Source organism: Pseudorasbora parva, chromosome 5 (genome assembly GCF_024679245.1).
Source record: "Pseudorasbora parva isolate DD20220531a chromosome 5, ASM2467924v1, whole genome shotgun sequence".
Lineage (NCBI taxonomy): Eukaryota > Metazoa > Chordata > Actinopteri > Cypriniformes > Gobionidae > Pseudorasbora > Pseudorasbora parva.
This window is the reverse complement of record NC_090176.1, coordinates 7,138,719-7,152,477: the sequence shown is the minus strand read 5'-3', so window position 1 is coordinate 7,152,477 and position 13,759 is coordinate 7,138,719. Positions and strand designations below refer to the sequence as shown.

The following is a 13,759-nucleotide window of genomic DNA, read 5'->3' as shown; positions in this document are numbered from 1 at the left end:
TAAAGATCCAGAAAAACCCTTATCTTTCAGAGGTTTTAAATTGAGTAGGCACGCTGGTTCCTCAGAGGTCCAGAGGTTACAGAGGTTAGAGTAATAAGGTCCTTATTACTTCTAGTCTGTAATTTGAAACAAACAGAAATCAGGTTATTGTTTAAATGCAGTACAAAAACAATATAGAGATATGAATAAAAAGAGGCAACATATATAAAGTTTACAGAAATGGAAATTTAAAAGCATGAGTGAAAAGCAGCACTGTAATGTGTCATGTGACTAAATGAGGTTCGCAGCACATATCGAAAACTAGCGTGAATAAAGCTAAGTGTCAAAATGTAATGAAAACCTTAAACCAGTCGTGGAGACCAACTTTCTCCAGTTCAATCCTCCTTGTTGGGAAGACCTGCAGACAACAGCGAATCAAATCGCAGCATTCTGTGGAGAACGAAGGGAGAGACGTCTGATTATTAGCTTAAACGTCACAAATATCCTCAAAGCCATCATTTATTAAGCCACTGGGCTCAGATGTTCCTTTTCCTGCATTGTTGTTTTGATCTGTCCAATAAGATCCAGAATTAAATGAGGATCTCACCTTGTGACAAGCCGTTTCTGGTCCAGATGTTCCGATGTATCTCCTCCAGGTCTCGGCTCCTCGGAAATTTCTTGCACAGCATAACAAACAAGACTACGCCGAGCGACCAAACCGTCGCAGGTTCCCCGTGATAGTAGCCACTCAAACGGTACTCAGGGGGGCTGTACTTTTTTGTGCCTGGAGGAAAACATTTGTAGATTTACATTACCACAACATTAACGGCTCACAATCGGCACCAGAGTTTGAGGCACACCTCGCAGCTTTGAGGAATTATACATACCAGAAAAGGAGCGGTAACCCTTGCTGTTGAGGAATTCTCCACATCCAAAGTCAATTAATTTGACCTCTAAGGTGTCCGGGTTAATCAGCAGGTTTTCCAGCTTGATATCCCGATGAAAAACTCCTCGCCGGCAGCAGGCCTGAGCTGCAAATATGACCTGGCGCATAATAATGCGTACCGAATCTACATATTTGGTGCCCGTGTAGCTTGTTAAAAACTCTTTCAAGTTCTGAGAGGGCATGGGCCGCTCCAGCACCATAAGGTATCGGTGAGGCTCGTCCTGCCAGTCCAAGAGCTGGATGATGTTAGGAGCACTGGGCCCGCGATTGGCAAACATTTGCAGAGCCACTTCCAGCGGGATGGGTCTGGAATAACCGCTCTAGAAGAAAGACAGTCATTATAATATATTTATCATTTATAGTCTGTGATTAATGTTAACATGAGATGTATAAAACTGAAAACAGTGACTGAGAGGTCAAGCAGAGAGAGCACAGCCGACTTACAATCCTGGTATATCTTGCTTCCCGATTGGAGGCAAATTTTACCGCCACCTGATGAAAAATTAACAGAAAATGGATTTGCGTTAGAATTATTTATAATACATGTGTTCACAGTTCCCAAATTACAATCATTACACCTGAACAAACATTTACATGTCCATGAATTTAATTGTAAACATGCAGAGCACGTCTGTCTATTAAAACAGGTCTGACATGTGAAGTGCACTAAATAGAGAATATAAGTGTGTGATATAAGACACAAATAATCATCTAGATAGATATTGTAAGTAATGAAAATGAATACCTGAAGGCCATCCTTCAAACGTGTCGCTGCATAAACAGTCCCAAAGCCTCCTTCACCCAGTTCAGCGCCCATTTCATATCTGGAGGAACCGATGTCTGTTAAAAGAAGAAAGAAAGAAAGGTCACCTACTTGATCTAAACCTTTATCTAACACACACACACACACACACACACACACACACTTTCAAAAAAAGTCATTTTCCCTGTTATCAACTACCCTTAAAGAAAGCATGAATTTAAAGTATAACCCATTGACCTGCTGATTAAAGAGTGCATGTGTGTTGGGTTATGTTAGCGTTTCTTAGCAAACTGACCCATAATTGTTCTCTGATCCTCTGCTAGACTGTCTGAAGCTGTGGTGACGTCCACACTCGTGTCCGGAGCATCATGGACAGGGGTTTGGAAGGAGTCGTCAATCCAGTCCTGGTCGCCTCGAGGGTCAGCAGTGACGGGTTCCTCGGAAATGTGGAAGACTTGAGGAGGTCCGCTGCTGTCCTGAGAAGACGACTGACCTACAGAGGGCAATCACACCAACATTATTAATAAAACACTCACATTACTGCAAGTCATTTTTATGTGCACCAACATAAAATTAATTATTAACGTTACTGTAGTGTGAAGCAGGAGTGAGTGTTGAGGAGCTGAAAGTGTTTAAAATGATAGAGGTCGCCTATTCAAAACAAAGGCGTAGTTTGACGACGCCAAATTTGAGCTCAGCATCTTGGGACATTTGGTCTTCACCTCACAGCCGGTGGAAAATAGGACTCGGGCAGAAATCATGTTCAGGGATGAGATTATTAACGTTACTGTAGTGTGAAGCAGGAGTGAGTGTTGAGGAGCTGAGCGAGGCCGCTAGAGCGATTGAACACAACACACACCTCGCGAGCAGCGGGACTTTTATTATGCCACAGTCGCCGGCGCCATTTCCGCTTTGACCGGTCATGAGAATAAGGTGATGCAGCTCAGTTTATCATATTAGACACATTTAAGGGTTTAAAATGATGTTATGGCGTTACTCTGTGTGTTCGCTCAGCGGCTGCTGTGACTTTTGTTCACGCTGCTAAGAGTAAAGCGCTTCAGAATAAAACCGGAAACCGAGAGTAGCGCAGATATGACACCATTGACAGACGGCTCTCTCAGACGTCCCGGTTCATTGGTTATAATGGCCATTTTCTCATGATTTACAAATAGTTGGAAACATTTTGGGATATTGTAAGTACTCAACTGAACAAAATATATAACACTTGCCTAGCTGTTTTTGGATATTTTACTGCAAAAATGCTACATAGTGCTCCTTAAATGATCTCATTTACCATCTGAAGCTGTGGTGACGTCCACACTCGTGTCCGGAGCAACATGGACAGGGGTTGGGAAGGAGTCACCATTAAATTTTGTCATGGCACGTTTGAAAACTTGGAAGGTGTTGTCAATCCAGTCCTGGTCGCCTCGAGGGTCAGCAGTGACGGGTTCCTCTGAAATGTGGAAGACTTGAGGAGGTCCGCTGCTGTCCTGAGAAGACGACTGGCCTACAGAGGGCAATCACACCAACATTATTAATAAAACACTCACATTACTGCAAGTCATTTTTATGTGCATATTCACTTTGTTAGGAAACAAACATATTTTTTTGTTTGTTAAAACAAAAAATCTGAGGTAATACATTCTCATGACATAATGTTAAAGGTGCACTATATAACTTTCCGTCCGCTAGAGGTCGCCTATTCAAAACAAAGACGTAGTTTGGCGACGCCAAATTTGAGCTCAGCATCTTGGGACATTTGGTCTTCACCTCACAGCCGGTGGAAAATAGGACTCGGGCAGAAATCATGCTCAGGGATGCGATTATTAACGTTACTGTAGCAAGGTATATGCAGGAATCCTGAAGTTAAATTCAATACCTTTTTAAGACTTTTTAAAGACCTTTTCAAAATATTTTAAGACCTCATCGCACTTCAAGTTCTAATCGGCAACAAACCTTAAATAAACAGCTGTAGTCGAATGTAGACTTAAAATCTCTATCGTAGGCCAATTTTGTATCGTTTATATTGCATATCTGTTTCGCAACGTATGGAGGGCGACAGATCACCTAACTGCGCATTTCGCAAAATACATGACGTCACTGAGACAGCGCTCGCCAGGGATGGAAATTAACTTTTTTCAAAGTCTACCACTCAATGTTTTTATCAGCCACTTTTTTGTTTTTAACTGACAATGTGTAACTGCATGTGAAAATTAATACTACAAGCTCTACAATAATTAAGCAGTTTATTTAATCTCAAGTCTCAATGAAATTTTGAAATTTCATTTTGACATTTTCACAATGATTTGTGGTCTTTTATGGCTTCCAGTTTTATGTTTTTTAGTCCCAAGAATGAAACTATTCGTTTTGGCATCTTTGAAGCGTCCTGACAACATACGAGCAGAACATTGTCAGTAGGGATTGGGAAGCACCGAAATCAAAATTCTTGGCCGAAACCAAAGCCGAAAAATAAAATTCAAACTAAAATGTTTAACTCGACCTCACTCATGTGTACATTAAATAATAATGCACATGCCTACTGGCCTGCACAAAGGTACAGAAATTGAATAAAGTAATCAAATGTAAAATAACTGAATATTTAACTGTTTAAATGAAAGATTAATCCTTATTAAACTTACAAAAGTTATTCAATCAAGAGCATTGTTTAATGTCAAACTAAATATAAGGACATCACTCAGGCAGCAGTAAAGGCTACTGCGCCTTTAAGACCTGAGGCAGGGATATGCTCGTCTTTCTCGACTGTGCATACTATACAGTTCAAAGGCATATTCAGAGTATGTCTGCTAGGATACTCATCAAGATGGACATGTTGACATACTTCTTGTGTGAGTTTGTCCGTTTAAGCGCAAGACTTGAAAGAGAACTCAATATTTGCGCGCTCTCAGATGATGCACAGCGTCAGATCTTCTCTCAGCGTGCGCGAGTCTCACAGCGCATCTCCACGCGAGTGATGACGGAGAAAACGACTGGTCATATGCGCACATACGGCAGCACTCGCGTGCATTAAACAAAGTTTACAAAGAGGTGAACAGTATGCTCGGTAGGTGAAGCGAGTTTACCGCCACAACTCAAAATCAGCCGCATTTGGCTGGTGGCGGTGCTAATTTCCACCCCTGCCGCGCGCGCTCCGAGCGGATCTCAGACTGAGCGCCCCGTTGTTTTTTAATACTTATGGGGATGAAAAGAAATATATTCATAAAATACTTTTTGGAGTCAAACTCTTTTGACAAAGATTGAACAAAATACTTTCAAAATGTAAGACTTTATAAAGCCGTGATAAGACTTTTTAATACTTTATAAGGGTCTTAATTTTCCCAAAATTGATTTATCACCTTTTAAGACTTTTCAAGACCCCGCGGATACCCTGTGTAGTGTGAAGCAGGAGTGAGTGTTGAGGAGCTGAGCGAGGCCGCTGGAGCGATTGAACACAACACACACCTCGCGAGCAGCGGGACTTTTATTATGCAACAGTCACCGGCGCCATTTCCGGTCATGAGAATAAGGTGATGCAGCTCAGTTTATCATATTAGACACATTTAAGTGTTTAAAATGATGTTATGGCGTTACTCTGTGTGTTCGCTCAGCGGCTGCTGTGACTTTTGTTCACACTGCTAAGAGTAAAGCGCTTTAGAATAAAACCGGAAACTGAGAGTAGCGCAGATATGACACCATTGACAGGCGACTCTCTCAGACGTCCCGGTTCATTGGTTATAATGGCCATTTTCTCATGATTTACAAATAGTTGGAAACATTTTGGGATATTGTAAGTACTCAACTGAACAAAATATATAACACTTGCCTAGCGGTTTTTGGATATTTTACTGCAAAAATGCTACATAGTGCTCCTTAAATGATCTCATTTACCATCTGAAGCTGTGGTGACGTCCACACTCGTGTCCGGAGCATCATGGACAGGGGTTGGGAAGGAGTCGCCATTAAATTTTGTCATGGCACGTTTGAAAACTTGGAAGGTGTTGTCCATCCAGTCCTGGTCGCCTCGAGGGTCAGCAGTGACGGGTTCCTCTGAAACGTGGAAGACTTGAGGAGGTCCGCTGCTGTCCTGAGAAGACGACTGACCTACAGAGGGCAATCATACCAACATTATTAATAAAACACTCACATTACTGCATCTACGCTTGCTGTACATCATGAAGAGACTTTTCGGGGGAATTCACACTGGACACATTCTTTCCAGTTTTTCAGTCGTCAGTCAATGTGTGCAAACAATAAACATCATGAATGTAATTAATATTAATGCGCACATTCACCTTGTTAGGCAACATACAGTGAGGTAAAGCATTTTAATTTCTGTGTAAATGCATTAATTTATGAAGATACAAACTTAAAAATTGTGTGTAATGTCCTGTATCATGTGTTGAGTATATTAAGTCTGAATTTTGTAGTACATTTGTGATGGTGTATATATGCACTGTATGTTGTATTGTGACACATTACGGACATGACAAAACTGAACTTTACATGTGCCTGTACATTTTTGACTGTCCTCAAAACGCCTTTAAACATAAAAATAAGTGTATAGCCAGCGCAGACTCCAATGATCAAAAGAGTAACGTATTGTCATATCATCTGATTTACCATCATTACTCTCCACAGGTGGAACATCCTCGCTCTGGTCCTCGTGGTCATCTTTGGCCACTTTCCTTCTCCTCTGGAAATAAGCATATAGCCCAAGTGCAGTCAATAGCACCATTTCGACGTCTCAAGTAGGCTAGCTAGCGTAGACCACAAGATCTGCAGCAAGATCAACGGGTTGTATTTATCTGTGATGACTGAAGTCGTGTACAGATAAAAGTTGAGTAATATTGGCATGAAATGCTAGCAAATCGTTGTGAATAAAGCTCGAGTCGAGTGAGAAACACAAGAAACACTAAAATCAGCAACGAACAGCAAGAGAAGTCTTGAACAAAGCATAAGCACTTTAATACCTGATACTGTGACGTCACAATATTGATGGAATCCCAGAGAAGTTCCAGTGATTGGTCCATTCTGTGCTGTGGGCTTCTGCCTCCATTTAGTGTCTAAACTAGTTTCATACATTTACAAACAGAGCCCAAAATAACAGAAAGAAGCCATTTAATGAAAACAATTGCCCATGTTTAATAGGGGTGACCCCGAATAGTCGAAAATTCGATGCATTGATATGCCCTGATTCGATCACAGATCTCACGGTCGAATCTTCGCGGGTGTTATGAGGATCATACTATTTTGTCAATATGGGGGGGCTCAATATTTTAAAGACGTGTCGCGGCGCTGAGCTGAGCATCGGTGTGCGACCCCTTTAAGGGCGCCGAGCTTCGCACCGCTCCTTTAAAATTAGAACACGTTCAATGAGTGTACACACCATAGACCGTAAAAAAATATGGACGACTCGACATCATCCGTTTCCGCTTGCCATATTTGAAGCTTTCAGGCAGCCTTGCACGGCGCGGACATCTTGGGACCGAGTCTGCGCAGTAGCGATTTCGGGACCGGAGTTGCGCAGTAGAGCGCAGGAAGTAGAGCAGGAAGTACAGCCGCGATATCAAAAGCCCGCCCACACTCTCGCAGATGCAGAACAATTAATTATGTTGGTGTGAAATAAACGGTTATGGAAATGTAGAAATTAAAGCTAAAGTTCTAATCTGCTCCCAAAAATTTCGAAAAAAGTCAGTCAGTGCCTCAGTGACAACTTCACTCAGAGAAGCCGTCAGTCTCAGCTGTCAATCATGACGTCACACCCCCGTTTTTATAGAATCAAATAACTAACTCAAACTAAACTTATTTTTAAAACGAACACCTGAAATGAAATCATCGTGATGATAACTGCCTTCTGTGACATAAACTAACTTTGGGGGAAAATCTTTGAAGTGTAATTTTATTATTTAGTTTTCCTCGCGTCCATTAGAAATCACAGAGGGGCGGCTATACTGGGACCGGTCACCGGGGGGCGATCGAGGCGCGAAAGCTTCAGTAAATGAGAGGGAGACTGCAGGCTTGGTACACACACACACCGGCGGGGCGGCAGCATTCAGCGCCTGTCCGCGGCCACTCGGGAAGTTGTTTAAAATCCTGCCGCACCACAGAGTGCTTTCGTGCAGCTCATCTGTCAGTCAATTTAAAATTGAGCTCGCGTGTGTATAATGTGCGCGTCAGGTGTCGGTGTGAGTGAGATCCTGAGGCGCGGGGCTGAGCTTCGCGTAACGTTACGTCTTCACCCCTTTAGGCACAATCGTCTGAACGTGCATATAAACGCACTCAAAGTGTTCTTTTTCTCTCTAGGCAGGTATTTTTTTTAGGTTTATTTATCAAAATGTTATCTTATATATTGGTGTGATGTTCTGTATTTCGATCGCGGCTTTAACATGCTATGAGAAAACGGTTTATTAATGTTTATCCACCACATTACCTTTTAGGCTATTTAAACCTAAATAAGAAAGCCATTGTCAGTTCGTCTGTCAGTTGGCAGGCAGTTTTGGTCGCTTTATTAAAAGTTGTTGCTGTGTGCAGTGTGTAAAGGAAAATAAAAATAGTTTTACCCTTCTGCTGACAGTGTCGTGCCCAAGCCTGCAGTCTCCCTCTCAGATACTGAAGCTTTCGCGCCTCGATCGCCCCCCGGTGACCGGTCCCAGTATAGCCGCCCCTCTGATTTCTAATGGACAAGAGGCAAACTAAATAATAAAATTACACTTCAAAAATGTTTCCCCAAAGTTAGTTTATGTCACTGAAGGCAGTTATCATCACGATGATTTCATTTCAGGTGTTCGTTTTAAAAATAAGTTTAGTTTGAGTTAGTTATTTGATGCAATAAAAACGGGGGTGTGACGTCATGATTGACAGCTGAGACTGACGGCTTCTCTGAGTGAAGTTGTCACTGAGGCACTAACAGACTTTTTTCGAAATTTTTGGGAGCAGATTAGAGCTTTAGCTTTAATTTCTACATTTCCATAACTGTTTATTTCACACCAACATAATTAATTGTTCTGCATCTGCAAAAGTGTGGACGGGCTTTTGATGTCGCGACTGTACTTCCTGCTCTACTTCCTGCGCTCTACTGCGCAGACTCGGTCCCAAGATGTCCGCGCCGTGCAGGCCGCCTGAAAGCTTCAAATCTGCCAAGCGGAAACGGATGATGTCGAGTCATCCATATTTTTTTACGGTCTATGATTCACACACACAGATGATTCGACTATCGGTCGACCATAGAGAGATTCGACAATTCTGATTCGATTGTCTAAATCCTTAGTCGAGGACAGCCCTAATGTTTAATAACGATATTCACATATTCATTTTAATTTAATTTGAATTAAAATGTTTAGTGAAATTAGAAAACCGTTACTTTAGTTGTATACATGCTCTTTATCCATATATTTAGCTCTAATATCACAAACTTAATAATCTCAAGGTTCTGCTGGGCTTTATCTGAATATTAACAAATGTGAATTATTGGCTCTTTAAAAAAGTGTAATCTTCTGTCAATTTGTAATATTCCCATTAAAGATGAGATCACACATTTAGGTGTTAAAATTGTAAAGAATGAAGAGGACCGATGTGAGCTTAATTTTTCCCCAATTATTGATAAAGCAAAGAAAAAATGTAATTACTGGTTACTAAGAGACTTATCTTTGAGGGGGAGAGTATTAGTCACAAAGGCAGAAGGCATTTCGAGACTCACGTATGCAGCGCTCTCCTTAGCAGTGAATAATAATACTTGTAAAATCATTGATAATATGCTTTTTAACTTCTTATGGAAAAATAGAATCCATTATATAAAGAAATCTGTAGTTATGAACTCAACTGAAAATGGAGGTTTGAACTTCTTAGATTTTACCACCCTTAATCACACCTTTAAAATTAACTGGATTAAGCAATTCCTAAAAAAAAAAAACATCTATCGGGAACATTATACCTCACTTTATCTTCTCACAAGTTGGCGGTCTTCAATTCCTTTTACTCTGTGACTACAGCATTACAAAACTTCCCTTAAAACTTTCTAATTTTCACAAACAGATGCTTCTTTCTTGGAATTTAATCTATAAACACAACTTCTCTCCAAACAAATGTTTTATCTGGAATAATAAATACATTCTGTATAAATCTAAATCTTTATTTCTTGAGTACTGGTTTAGTAACAACATAGTTTATGTTAGCCAACTTTATAACTGTGAAGGTCTTATGCTGTCCTATTCTGAATTTCTTTCTAAATATAATATTCCAGTCACTACAAACCGGTCATATTTGCCACAATTAGCTTATAAACACAATAAGCTTTTTCGTTCCAACTGTACCCATGTTGGCTACAGTTGGAACAGTACCCGAGTACAGTTGAGACACCCATCCGTAATGCTGTAAAACTGCCCAACCCATTCATTGAATTTGTAAAATACTTTTAAAATGAGAATTCAACATTTTTTATATTTCCATTCAGTATTTTATTTGATTATTTATCAATAATAAATTGCCATTTGCCATTGGCAGATTATTTTGCTTATTTTAAGCAAAAACTATAGGAAAAAAATTATTAAATCCCAAAACAAGACTGATTTTTACTAGTCTAGTAAATACTTCTTACTTTATTTTTTATTTATTTAATGTTTTTTTATGTTTGGACTTGAAATAAGACAAAAATACTATAAGAAAATAATTTCATCGTGCAACTAAATTGCATGTGCTGCAATAGGATTCTAGTGCGGGGTACAATTGATACACTGCGTCTCAACTGTACCCCGCTGACCACCTTGGACATTTCTCCATATTTTACGACTGCCTTACATGACACACAGTCATGCAATAGGGTTTGGACGTCATGACGTCATTACTTGGCGTGGCGGCCATGTTGATGGCATCCTCTACTGCTTCTCGGACTACTGCGCACTGTTTATAGACGTACTCCCTCTCAGTTGTGTCTTAATTTGATTATTTTGGCGTTATTTCAACTATGGTAAACCGTTGCTGCATTTTGGGGTGTAACAGCGCAACACATAATCACCATGGGAAATGTCGAAAATGGATTAGCTTTCCACCGCTTTCATGCTTGGAGGCGCAACCACGGACAAGAAGTAATAACAGTACGATGTGCAAAACGCAAGAATTGTCACACAATCAGATGTTTTTTTAGTGTTTATTTGCAAGTAGTGCAACCTGAGAACACAGAAATGTGGAATGCTTCAAGGTAAAAGGTTACAAATAAAAAATGAACACAGAAAACGGAGTGCAAGTTGTTGCACTTTATATAACGGAGTGCATTTTATATAACAATAATAAATACACTTTTTAAAAAAATAAATTCTTTCAATACTATATAAGCAAATAAATAGGTATCTATAAAACAACAACAAAAGACACAGAAAATGGAGGAAGTGCCAATTATAAATATAGTAAACAATAACTTTGCAATAACAAATAAAAACGGAGGCAGAGCAATTTCTTATATAATAAAAAAAATAATAATATATACGTTTCGGTTAGACTTTATTTCGATAGTCGACTTTAAACATTCTACTAACTATGTACGTTTTCAACAGCATGTCAACTAACACTAATTAGAGTATTAACTGTACTGTTAGTAGACTGTAGGTTATGGTTATATGTGTTGGGGTTCGGGTTTGTAGAATAAGTTGAATTGTAGTTGCAAAGTTACTTATAGTCAGTAGAACGTCTGTTGGGGACCAACAAAATGAAGTTTTCGTCGTCGGTGCTCCGCTCTTTCTTTGGAAATGCATGTGGATCCAAAACTTTAATAGTTCTGATTTTGTCTCTACAGCGTTCCCTGCCTTCCCTATTTAACGTATCCCGGTAAATTCCACATCCCTTTCAGGATTTTAACATGTTTTTTCTTTCTCCCAACTCTGCTTCTCCTCATTCGACTTGCTGTATGTTTACATTCACGAGGCCATCAACATGGCCGCGACGTCCCAGAATGCAACGCGGCGCCCAAGCCCTATATGCCAGTTTTTAGAGCACAGATTAAGGTTTAAGAAAATGTAAGTTAACTTTAAAAGTCATGTAAGGATAAGAAGCTATTCAATGTGGAAGAGCTGTGGTGAAATGAAAAATTGACCTTACAAAAAAAACTTTCACCGATATCTTCGGACTGGAGAAGCGCACAGACTTCAAATTTTCCACGATTGAAGAGGACGCTAATACGCATGTGCGAAGCAAAATATCACACACCAGACTTGTTGAGCACGCAAGTTATTTGAGGTGTCTCAAATGTACCCCTGTACCAACTGTACTCGGTCTACCCTAGAGTTTAGATTCTCTGCCCGAGCCCGAAACCTGACCCGAACCGACCCGCGGGCCGGGTCGGGCTGAGATTTCCCTGCACTATCCTCGGGTCGAGCTGAGATTTCCCTGCACTATCCTCGGGTCGGGCTGAGATTTCCCTGCACTATCCTCGGGTCGAGCTGAGATTTCCCTGCACTATCCTCGGGTCGGGCTGAGATTTCCCTGCACTATCCTCGGGTCGAGCTGAGATTTCCCTGCACTATCCTCGGGTCGGGCTGAGATTTCCCTGCACTATCCTCGGGTCGAGCTGAGATTTCCCTGCACTATCCTCGGGTCGGGCTGAGATTTCCCTGCACTATCCTCGGGTCGAGCTGAGATTTCCCTGCACTATCCTCGGGTCGGGCTGAGATTTCCCTGCACTATCCTCGGGTCGAGCTGAGATTTCCCTGCACTATCCTCGGGTCGAGCTGAGATTTCCCTGCACTATCCTCGGGTCGGGCTGAGATTTCCCTGCACTATCCTCGGGTCGGGCTGAGATTTCCCTGCACTATCCTCGGGTCGGGCTGAGATTTCCCTGCACTATCCTCGGGTCGGGCTGAGATTTCCCTGCACTATCCTCGGGTCGGGCTGAGATTTCCCTGCACTATCCTCGGGTCGAGCTGAGATTTCCCTGCACTATCCTCGGGTCGAGCTGAGATTTCCCTGCACTATCCTCGGGTCGGGCTGAGATTTCCCTGCACTATCCTCGGGTCGGGCTGAGATTTCCCTGCACTATCCTCGGGTCGGGCTGAGATTTCCCTGCACTATCCTCGGGTCGGGCTGAGATTTCCCTGCACTATCCTCGGGTCGAGCTGAGATTTCCCTGCACTATCCTCGGGTCGAGCTGAGATTTCCCTGCACTATCCTCGGGTCGGGCTGAGATTTCCCTGCACTATCCTCGGGTCGGGCTGAGATTTCCCTGCACTATCCTCGGGTCGAGCTGAGATTTCCCTGCACTATCCTCGGGTCGGGCTGAGATTTCCCTGCACTATCCTCGGGTCGGGCTGAGATTTCCCTGCACTATCCTCGGGTCGGGCTGAGATTTCCCTGCACTATCCTCGGGTCGGGCTGAGATTTCCCTGCACTATCCTCGGGTCGGGCTGAGATTTCCCTGCACTATCCTCGGGTCGAGCTGAGATTTCCCTGCACTATCCTCGGGTCGGGCTGAGATTTCCCTGCACTATCCTCGGGTCGGGTAGGGCCGGGCCGTGATCAAGCGTTTGTTTTTTTAATCATTAGCCTACTTTACTAGTCTAATTGGGTGGGCAGAAAGCTATGCTATAATCAGAAATTATATATACATATTTAGCAAAGTAAGAACTAATACAACAACTAAGAAACAAATGTGTAGGCTACAAAGTTGCACAAGTCAGGATTAGTGTAAAAATGTGTGTTAAACTCACAGCTCGAGCAGTGATGGAGCGCAGCATTGTAAACAGAAACGCTCTGTCAAGAGCTGCTCACGTCAACACTTTGCTTAATTAAATATCTTCAAATCGTTTCGTTTAAAAGTGGTCATTTCAAGCTTTCTATACGCATATTTCTCATGTCTGTGAGGCGAGTGGCCTGCTGAGTTTGGGTTTATTTATGAGACGCGCTCCAGTTCATGAGCAATGAAAGCGATCACGACTTCACCTCACGATTATAGTCTGCTATTTGCTTTTTATTTATTAAATCCAGGCAATTGGCCTAAGAAACCTTTTTTAAAATTAAGATACAATTTAAACAAAACGAAATAAATGCTTTCTACAAAACAAAACTTAATATTAAACTAAATATAACCACCA

General features: G+C 41.6%; 1 protein-coding gene across 1 annotated transcript; it reads right to left on the bottom strand.

Moving 5' to 3' along the window:
* Nucleotides 1-374: 374 nt before the first annotated feature.
* On the bottom strand, nt 375-2,260 carry LOC137075819 (serine/threonine-protein kinase pim-2-like). The gene is made up of 6 exons (XM_067444773.1): nt 1,984-2,260; nt 1,671-1,765; nt 1,370-1,417; nt 867-1,245; nt 587-763; nt 375-397 (listed from the first exon to the last, which is right to left on the bottom strand). The coding sequence occupies exons 1-6, from the start codon at nt 1,985-1,987 to the stop codon at nt 375-377; spliced, it is 726 nt and encodes a 241-aa protein (XP_067300874.1). The 5' UTR covers nt 1,988-2,260.
* Between the last annotated feature and the right edge of the window lie 11,499 nt (nt 2,261-13,759).

What these genes read in the sequence shown, in the direction of transcription:
- LOC137075819 (XM_067444773.1), bottom strand. An exon ending in GGGTTACCGCTCCTTTTCTG is followed by an intron (nt 764 to 866) that starts GTATGTATAATT and finishes GTTTTCCTCCAG; the next exon opens with GCACAAAAAAGTACAGCCCC. An exon ending in CAGAAACGGCTTGTCACAAG is followed by an intron (nt 398 to 586) that starts GTGAGATCCTCA and finishes TGTTGTCTGCAG; the next exon opens with GTCTTCCCAACAAGGAGGAT.